The following is a 10722-nucleotide window of genomic DNA, read 5'->3' as shown; positions in this document are numbered from 1 at the left end:
TCAATAGTACTTGACTTAGTTAAAAAATAGGCTCAAAATCATTTTAATTAAAAAATTAAATAACATCATAACTAATATATCCTACATAAGATCTTTATATTTAAGAAAAGGACTTGAAAGTAAAATTTGCAGGACTAAATAGTACTAGCAAACAGTACTTGATGGACCATATAATAGTACTTATAGGCTCAATTTGATTCATTTTAAATTATATTTTACACCCTATAGAGAACTACAAAATGGTCCCAATTTCCATCCCCACAAGAAAAATATATAATTTACAGGACTATACAGTAGATAACAGAACTCAAGGGACTATATCGTACTTTTTAATAGTTCAGTGACCTCCAATTTGCCTGCGGTGCGGACCCTGCTCTATTATTACCTTTTTCTCCCTTCTCGTTTCCCGATGGGTAAAAACACATGTCACCAAAGTTAAAATGACTTTTTACCACTTTCTTCTCGTTAACCCTCAAAAACTGACAAATAACTTTTCTATTATTTGCTCATCCATTTTAAATTCCAAATTTCAAAATTTGTATTGAGATTGATTAAATTTATCTACTCTTATTTACAAAATTTTGGATTAACTAGTATTTAATTATAGATTTTAAATTTAATTTTGATAAGATCAATTTATGAGGTTTTTATTCATAAAATTATAATCTTTTTAAAAAGTAAAATAGATGTTTAAATGAGTCTTATTTCTTATATTCAGATCTCACTCAAAGGTATTTCTTCTCTTGTTCATGTTACGGAAAGAAAAAATATTTTTCAACGATAGTCTTCGATCGAAAGTTAGCTCGAGCGATAAATAAGATTGCGTGAGGGTACAGATTCTACAATCAACTATGCTCGTTATTGGTTTTGTAGATGCTTTCAAATACTCTAAACCAATATTTCATTTAGGATAATGCAGAAAATTTGGTTAAAAATTAAAAAAATCTATAATATCATTCTGATCAAATTTTTTGGCCAAAAGAATTTTTCTTTCATTTATTGTATACTTTATAATACTTATATCACAAATTCAAATTAATGAAATTTTAATATAAATTTAATCGAATTTCAATATAAATACGAAAAAGGAATGGGGTGGGGAGGAGAGAAGGGTAAAGATGAAAACAAAGAATGGGGGTGAAGAAGTAGAATAGAGTAGAGAGAAAACAGAGGAAGATAGAGGAAAGAGGGTCACCTTGTTTTACTTTTTTTCTGATGCAGACATCCGTGGCAGAACAGAGGGTGACTCTACAGACTGCGACATAAAAGAGGTCAGAAAAAAACAAAGAAAAAAAAAATTAAAGCAGAAGAAAATCAAGAAAGCTTAGCTACTGGCCCTAGCTTCTATAGTCTATACAAAGAAAAGAGGCAACCCATAGACAAGAATAGTGAAGAGCAAGAAGAACCAGAGGATTATAGGGTTATTTGCTTTAATGGAGCTCAAATGGGGACCAAGTTTATATTTTTACAGCAAATGACTCTGTTTTCTGTTTGGGGGATTTGTTTTTCTGTGGAAAAGAAGCTGTTCTTGAAGAAATCTTGGTAGAAAAATAAGATCTTGAAGGTAAGAAATGAAATATCTTGTTGGTTTTTTTCAATGTTTGTCAGATGAAATGGAGACCAAGTTCATATTTTTGGTAAAATCTTGGTAAAATATAAGATCCACCAAGTAGAAAAAGGCAAGAAAACCATTTTTCCCTCTTTTGTTGCTGTTTTTGTGGTGGGGTTTGCTGATTTTTTTTTGTTTTTCTGTTCAGATGATTGTAATACCTCAAAGTAGCAACCTACCAGCAAAAGGGGTTCTTGGTGTTTCTGGTTTTGTGCCTTCAATTTCTTCATCTTCTTCACCAGAAGCAGCAATTTGCAAGAAAGACGCAAACTTTACAAGAAATGAACCTGTTTCTGTGTTGGATACAAGAAGTCCAAGTCCTTCAGCTTCATCTTCCTCATGCTCTTATGGTGCTCAACATGGTGGAAATACTGCTGTTCCCGGTGTCGGAAGTGGGAAAACTGATGGCCGGAAGGAGGAGTTAGTGACGGAGCTGCAGCCATTCACGGTAGGGTTGGAGCCTGAAAAATCTGGTCTTGGATTTGGAGATTTGGATAATTTGTCGCCTGAGTTTGCTGGCTCCGACCAAAGCTTTCTCCGGTGGATTTCCGGCGATGTGGAGGACCCATCAGTCAGCTTGAAGCAATTACTCAATGGGGATTTGGGTTGTGGAGTCTCTCTTCAAAGCTCTGGATTTGAGGTTTCAGCTACAGGTTCTTTAGCTCATTCAGATAATGTCTCTTTTTCTGGTTCAAATATCTGTCTGAATGCCAACATTGAAAAACTTAGTTCTGTCATAGATTCAATAAATAGTCGAAACAGTAACTTCGAAAACCTGAATGTCAATCCTTCTCTAGAACAGAAGCCTCATCCTTTTGGTCCACAAGTAATGGCAAACCAAACTCAATTCCAGAATGTTGCTTGTGTTAACATTTTAGGGTCGTCTTATGACATCAATCAAGAACAGCCTCCGCCCAAACGCCACAATTCGGGTACCCTCGGAGGTGCTCTATTGCCCAAAGTTTCATTTTTTGATGCCAATTGTGACTTCATGTTGAGGAAACAACCACTGGGACAAATGCAACCACAAGTCAATTTGCTGCCTCCTCACCAGTTTCAGCCAAAGCCATTGATTGTACCTAAGCTTGAGGCAGCTGGTGGTGGTGGTAATGGTAATTTGATGGTGCCTCGTCATCAGTTGCAGGAACAACAGTTTATTTATGACCAGATTTTTCAGGCCTCTGAACTATTGCTGGCTGGACAATTCTCAAACGCGCAAATGATATTGGCGCGGCTCAATCAACAGCTTTCTCCCATTGGGAAACCCTCAAGGAGGGCTGCTTTTTATATCAAGGAGGCTCTGCAGTTGCCTTTCCTTTTGCCTTGCACATCCACGTTTTTGCCTCCAAGAAGTCCCACCCCATTTGATTGTGTGCTTAAAATGGATGCTTACAAGGCCTTTTCCGAAATATCTCCACTTATCCAATTTATGAATTTCACCTCCAATCAGGCTATTCTTGAAGCTCTTGGGGATGCTGAGCAAATTCACATAATAGATTTTGACATTGGTTTTGGTGCTCAATGGTCCTCGTTTATGCAAGAGCTTCCAAGTAGCAATAGAAAGGCAACATCTCTAAAGATTACAGCCTTTGCCTCCCCATCAACCCACCACTCTGTCGAAATTGGCATCATGCATGAAAGTTTAACACAGTTTGCTAATGATGCGGGAATACGATTTGAGCTTGAAGTTATTAACTTGGATTCCTTTGACCCTAAGTTTTATCCCTTATCCACCTTGAGGTCATCTGAGTGTGAGGCAATTGCTATAAATTTCCCTATCTGGTCTATTTCAAGCTGTCCGTTTGCATTTCCTTCACTTCTTCACTGCATGAAGCAACTATCTCCTAAAGTTGTTGTATCACTGGAACGCGGATGTGAACGTACTGAACTCCCCTTAAAGCATCACCTCATCCATGCTCTCCAGTATTACGAGACACTCTTAGCTAGTATTGATGCTGCTAATATAAGTCCAGACACTGAGAAAAAGATAGAGAGATCTCTCTTCCAGCCTAGCATTGAGAACATGATCTTGGGGCGTCTCCGATCCCCTGATCAGCTGCCCCCATGGAGAAACCTTTTTGCTTCTGCAGGATTTTTGCCTGTTGCATTTAGTAATATGACTGAAATCCAGGCTGAATGTGTTGTTAAGAGAACTCAGGTAAGAGGGTTTCACGTCCAGAAGCGACAGACGTCACTTGTGCTATGCTGGAAGCAGCAGGAGCTCTTGTCAGCTGTGACTTGGAGGTGCTGAGGAGCTTTTCTTCTGAAGCCAGAAGAGATTTTCTTATAACAGCAACTACTACTAGAGGTTTTGACTCTTCAAATTTGATGTCTGTTAAAAAATCAGAATTACATTGCTATCTGTGTCCCTGTACAATTTTACGTTTATGTCTCATTTTCCTTATGTAGTCTTGACTTTGAGGCATGTGTTCCGCATTAAACAAATCCTAACTATCGTTGCTGTTTTATATTCAGTTTGCTGTATCTTCCTACATTTTCCTGTCTATCTATTGCTATCTTTTCTATGTTTTTATACAATCGCTAAATTCTAACAAATATTAAAATGATTTCTGGATAAGTACTGTTTGATCCTTGATTGATGAATGCTAATGTCATCATTCAGTTGTTTGCTTTAGTGAAAATTGTATGTAGCTGTATAGTTATAACCTATTTCTCTGGTTGGTTGTGCTTAGTTTCTTGTTCAAATGCAAGTCCGTTCCTAATTGAATAGTTTTTTTTCCCTAAAATGATGGGGTTGTATATTTTCATCTTGATAGATATATTGGCAGGATAGATTAGAACCAGATAAGAGGCATGTCCTGGACAGCAATTTATGACATGTCTACACTCTTTACTGTACTAATCAAGAAACAGTATTCTAAACTTCAGTTAAGAGTGCAAAAAAGAGATCACCAAGGAAAGAGTAAGATAGATTTATGGCCGATAGGTCGGTCTAGAATAGATTACTAGTGGATCCTGACTTTGCAACTCAACAACAGATGCGAAAACTTGCTCCTTCAAGTTGATGTCAAAAGTCGGGTAGACTAAGATGTCTAACCAAAGGTCTGTCTTATGTAGTTTCCGAGGAGAATGAAGGAATCTAGTTTGACTGTATAACCGTCCTGATACTTGCAACTTAGTAAAATGATCATATGATACGAAGAATCTAGTGTGCTGATTCTATCAGCATACGTATAAAGGTTGTAGTCGATTCAGTTTCTGCTCTGAGGCGTAGTTGATGAATTGATTGATATGTGGCTCCTTCTCCGTCCGCATTTAGTTAAAATTATTCACGTTTACGGGTTGCAAGTATATACTCCACAAAGTAGCCACAAATATCTATGAGTCCTTGTGAGAATTGACACTAGTGTTGCTTCTGTTCTATTTGGTGCAAGTCACAGGCAACACATCTAGTATTTGATTGCTGCTATGAAGGAATGAATTCATTCTTCTGTAATCAATCTTTTAAGCTTTACTTGAGAGCCCAGACCCAGAGTTTATCGGAAATAACCTCTGTATCTTCACAAGGCAGGTAGGTAGGGGTAAGGCTGTGTATACACCACCCTCCCCAGACCCCACTAATGGGATTTACATAGTTGGAGTTTTTGCTTATAAGGAAATAAAGAGGGAACAAAATGGTCCTTACTTTTTGGTTGTCTATTCTTTCTTGACATGCATATTGTTTTCTAAAGGTTTGTACTTCTTTTACTCTTTTATTTTGGTCATCTGATCTGATAATACTCTCAAGTACATGTTGCACAATATTCATTTTTTTGCCTATTATTATTCTTACTCTATGAGATTCTTTCATTTCGTCCCAGTTTATATGACACTATTTTCTTATTAGTTCCGTTTAAAAAAACACATTTCTATGTTCTCTTATTGAGAAAGTTCTATAGCGACACAATGTTATGATATATGCTTAAGTTAACAAGTTTCAAAAGTCTGGTAACAACAAAAACGCCTGTATTTTTAAAATTTGAAACACAGAATTTTCTACGACTAAGAGTGTGGACTTGTGGTTAATGAAAATGGATAAAATGCGAGACGAGATGATTTCTTCTATTTGCTTATAACTTTGATACCTTGAGTTATTGAGTATTTGTCGATGAAAAAATTGAGATGCATTCAAATTGATTCGAACATTATTGTTATTAAATAAACAAATGTATATTTCCCAAAGCCATGTAGTTAGAGCATTCCCATTATACAATGGCCCTGAATTTGGAGTGGTTAAAAAATTAGTTAAAGAGTCATTATTATAACAACTATATATAATATCATTGTTATATTATAACAAATAACAACTATATATTATATGATTGTTATATTATATTTTATGAGTATCGTACGTCATTAGCTCCATCATTCTTTTGAAAATACAAAATTCTAATCATTATTTTAGAATGGTGGTAGGTAATTAGGATTACATAATACATGCTAAGTTATTATTATACATTTCATTCATTGAATTTGTTATCATCAGCTTGAATAATTTAGTCCATCCACTTAACCAGACCACATGGGTCATGTTTGATTGAACTCAATAATATAATCTAAAAATATTTGTAATATTTTCAAAGTAAAACTTTATCTCAAATCCAACGTAGACCACAAGGCAAGTGGACATGAAATTAATTAGTAGGACCAATATTTTTGGATAATATTTTATCTTTAGGAAATAGATATAATATAATGTTGAACATGACAAACATTAATCATTTAATTATATACAATCTACCTCAAAGAAGCAAATACAAACAATATGTCGTTTTCATTTTTGAAAGACTTCAATATTAAACTTGATAGGTACCTTTAATTTATGCCAAAAAGCATATAAAAAAATAAGCTTGTGAATTCACCCTCACCCCACCCCCAAATAAAAACTTATAAGTAAAAAAACAAAAAAAAATATTTACAATCACCGGTTAGGAACCAAATATTCCATGAGATTTCTATGGCAACAAAGCTTAATTTCAATAAAGTTGGGATCATTTATATGAATTTTTATGAATGGTACTATAAGAATTCATCACGAAATTGACTAGCTCAACATTGGCTAGCAATTTACCACGTGTTTTCTTTATTCAAATTTGGGATGATAATATGAACAAGCTTGCACAAGCAGAACTAAATTTCTCATATATATAACAATTTGAAAATAATTGTGTATTTATATTAACTTATTATCAATTCGCTTAACAATTCCTTTAAATTTCCTTAATGATTTAATCGATTACCTAATAAGATTTATTTTCACACTAGCTTCATAGATATTTTGGTGGTTCCAAATAAGATTATCCAGTTTATGTATTATAGATTTTCTTTTGGTTCTACATACTACTATATATATATCGTGTAGACTGTAGAATCACATGTTCCTTTTTATATTTTATTACAACGTTCAAAAATATAAGTTAACAGTCAATATCGATTAAATCGATGACTGAATCACGAAGTGGTGTTAACGATTGTGAAATAACCCATATCAAACAATAACATATTCAGTGAAAAGTTGAGTCTGAGGAGGCTAAAGTATTACACAGGTCTTACCACTACCTCCTGAAGGTAAATAGACTATTTTCGAAAAAACCCATAAGTTAATAGTTCGATTATCAGTTTAACATATTAATAAACTAATGTCTAATAAATGAATCAATGTCATTCTAAATCAAAACAAATCGACCGATAAACAACCCTACCAAACACATTTCATCTTGACTAAAAGTGTTTCATTTTTTTTAGTAATAAAAGGAATATATTTTTTCAAATATAGGCTATACTACAAAATGTGAAGGCCTAGAGGCAAAGCCCATGTGATGGAGTAAGGGAGAAAGAATGTGATCCATTGAATATTAGTTTTGGGGTGCTAAAGTGGTCCATCCTTAGCCCATCCAATGAATAATAACATTTCTTTGGTTTTGGCAGACATTCTTCTAACTAGATTGTGGTGTGGATTGTTTTTCTAAACTTATTTTATTTATAAAAAATAAAAGTTTTTAAAAATGTTTCTTTTTAAAAATATAACTTGGTGATTTTATATCCATCCTTCCTCTTCAACTGATAAAAAAACAAGTGATGGGCAAAGGGTAATGGCAACCAAGCACTTTGGTCTTGTCTTTCTCACAACTCTTAGACATCTAGTGATGACACAACTTGCAAAAAAAAGCAAAAGTCTATTCAATTCTATATTGCGTTGTTTCAACTTACAAGTATTTCATATATACCAATAAGAGTTGCACGGGGAGTGATAAGTACTCTTTCATCCTTAATCAAGAGGTCTCGCGTTCGAGTCTCCATTGTTACGGAGTGACCTTTATTAGAGAACGCTTTATCCCTAATGTAAGACTTTCCTACGCGAATTCAAATTTAGTCGGGTGCCAATATAGATACTGAATACCAGGTGAGAAACAAAACAAGAAAGAAATATTATATATAGACTAACTAATTGTGATCAGTGTTAGGTATGTTTGCTTGTTCACTTTAATTCTTATGTTTATAGAAGTTTCTTAGTCCTGCCAAAAAAATTAAAACATATAGTGGAGTTCTAGTACTTTTATTTTCATTTCGAATAACATTAGTTTGAGATTTGTTAAATAGAATAACATAATCAATAAGAATCATATAATTAGGTAAAATTTTAGTGAAGATTATTTTATCAAACTTCAAACAAAAGATTTTGGTGTTTGAATTTCACAAGAACACATTTTAGATAAAAATATCTGAGTCAAATATAAAATTTTACTTTCAGTTACGTATGTCTCATGTTATTTCGTAAAACATATAAACTTACAAAAAGAATCAATTTGAGTATAAATTAAAGGGCGACACCCATAACGGGTCTTTGTGCATTTCACTAAATAGGATATCAACAAACTTTTTACAAATTAAGGAAGGTTCTTTCGCAGAAATGCCCTTATTTTGTCCTTCAATACTTCAAGTAAAACTAAATAAAATGAACTTTCAAACACAAAATTAGGGGTGTACATTACCGGGTGGGTTTGGATTTTTTTAAAATCAAACCAAACCATTTGTATCGGGTTAAAATATATATAAACCAAACCAAACCAATAATAGTCAGGTTTTTTCAATCTCGGGTTTTTTCGGGTTATTCGATTTTCTCGGGTTATTCGGGTTTTCTCGGGTTTTTTTATAAAGACTAAAGAACTAGTGTTCTTTCAGTGATTTAAAAAAAACGTTGAACACTAACATGATTTTTCATCCTAGAAAAGCATTTAGTAGTTTCTTTTGGCATTGCAAGCCCATGAGTTCAATAGGCAATTCTCCATTCTATTTGGAACACAAATTCTCAAAAAATTACTACTATTACTATTTTGGACAAATCATAAAATAATATCAATAATCAAGAGTGATTCATTATACATTAGAGAAATTCATGAAAGTAACATAGTGACTTAAACAATTTTTGCATAGTCAAAATATTGTCATCAAAAGTTAATACGAGTTATTTACATTCAAATCTTTAAATTCTACACTATCATTAATTACAACCTAGGACCTTGTACCTAGAGGAACAAAACATTTTTGAAGTGAGATCTTCTTTACATATTTTCCAAAAACCATAGCCTGCATCTGCAAAGTAGACAATACAAATCAATTAAGTTGATTAGCAACATATAAACTAAGTTGATGTTTAGTCCTTAGTTCTTATTGCTATTTAGAGCAAACAGTAATTAGGTAATTAACAATCACAAAAGAATGAACTAATACCTTTGTTCCATGTAGTGAAATTAAAATACATCAACTGGCTAATCAATCCTCAAAGGTGAGTCGGGGTATTCTGAAAGAACTGAAACAAATTGAATACTAAATAAAATTCAAAAGCAGAGAATCATTTTAATAACAATTAGAATATATAAAGTTACCTTCTTCAATTTCGTCAATTTTTTGGACTTCCTCTAATATATCTTCAAGCTTGCATTCTTTAGAAGGCGATCGTAGCCATTGTTGAGTGCAAATAAGCGCTTCTACTGTTTTTGGAGATAAACAACTTCGATAACTATCAAGAATTCGATCACCTGTACTAAAAGCTGACTCAGATGCAACAGTAGAAATAGGAATAGAAAGGATATCCCTAGCAATTTTCGCAACAATTGGGTATCCACTGGACGAAACTTTCCACCAACTCAAAATATTAAAATCATTGATCTTCACTACATCATCTTTCAAGTATATTTCCAGATCAAATTTTTTTACAACAAATCCCTCTTTATTCATGTGTTTCTCCCACTGAGATTGCAACAAATCACTGGATTCACCCATCACACAATTATCATTTTCAATATTTTCGTTAGGATCTTCAGAGCAAGAACAATTGTAGTGATTATATAAGAGATTCAAAACATTTCTCACATCTTGAGACTTTAATCTTCCCATCAAAGAGCCATATGCAATAGAAAGAATATACTCTACATATTGCATCTTGTATCTAGGATCCAACACAACAGCAACCGTCAGTAACATATTCATACTCTCAAACTTACCCCAATATTTATCCATCTTGGATTTCATTCTTGTTGCCATATCAACCAAAATGAGATCATCATGTTTAGTATACTTGATAATATCATTTCGGAGATTGAAAATATCATGAAAGAAAGAGTGAGAAGTAGAATATAAGCTGCTCGAAAATTTTAAAGTTGCCTGATAAAAAATATTAAGAAACTTCACAAAAGCCTTCACATTCTTCCAATCATCTGTTGATGGATTTTTTGTTGTTGTACTTATTTATCGACATTGCTTTTGATAATTATGGTCATCCACATACATTCTTGTAAAAGCTTTTTCAAATTTCAAAGCTTTATCCAACATTGTGTATGTCGAGTTCTATCTAGTCTCAACATCCAGACTTACAAGACCACGGGTGTCAATTTTAACTTTCTCAATAACAGACTTAAAAGTAGCAAATCTTGAAGAAGAAGACCTGACATATTTTATAGCACTTCTTATATGAGAAATAGGCTCAATTTGTTCATCCAGCCCCTCTTTTACAATCAAGTTTAAAATATGAGCATTACATCTAACATGTAAAAACTGATTTTCAAACATTACACCTTTCCAATCTTCAATTAGCCCCTTTAAACTTTTAATGA

General features: G+C 33.4%; 1 protein-coding gene across 1 annotated transcript; it reads left to right on the top strand.

Moving 5' to 3' along the window:
- The first annotated feature begins 1109 nt into the window (after positions 1-1109).
- On the top strand, positions 1110-4101 carry LOC125826425 (scarecrow-like protein 22). The gene is made up of 2 exons (XM_049505751.1): positions 1110-1564; positions 1758-4101. The coding sequence occupies exon 2, from the start codon at positions 1758-1760 to the stop codon at positions 3858-3860; it is 2103 nt and encodes a 700-aa protein (XP_049361708.1). The 5' UTR covers positions 1110-1564; the 3' UTR covers positions 3861-4101.
- The last annotated feature ends 6621 nt before the right edge of the window (positions 4102-10722 follow it).

The sequence above is a fragment of the Solanum verrucosum genome, unplaced genomic scaffold (genome assembly GCF_900185275.1).
Source record: "Solanum verrucosum unplaced genomic scaffold, falcon-dt-bn FXZP01000060.1, whole genome shotgun sequence".
NCBI classification, from domain to species: domain Eukaryota; kingdom Viridiplantae; phylum Streptophyta; class Magnoliopsida; order Solanales; family Solanaceae; genus Solanum; species Solanum verrucosum.
The sequence above is the reverse complement of the archived record's forward strand: the minus strand, read 5'-3'. Positions and strand labels throughout refer to the sequence as shown.

Coding starts and splice junctions, on each gene's coding strand:
- LOC125826425 (XM_049505751.1), top strand. CDS start 1,758: ATGATTGTAATACCTCAAAGTAGCAACCTACCAGCAAAAGGGGTTCTT.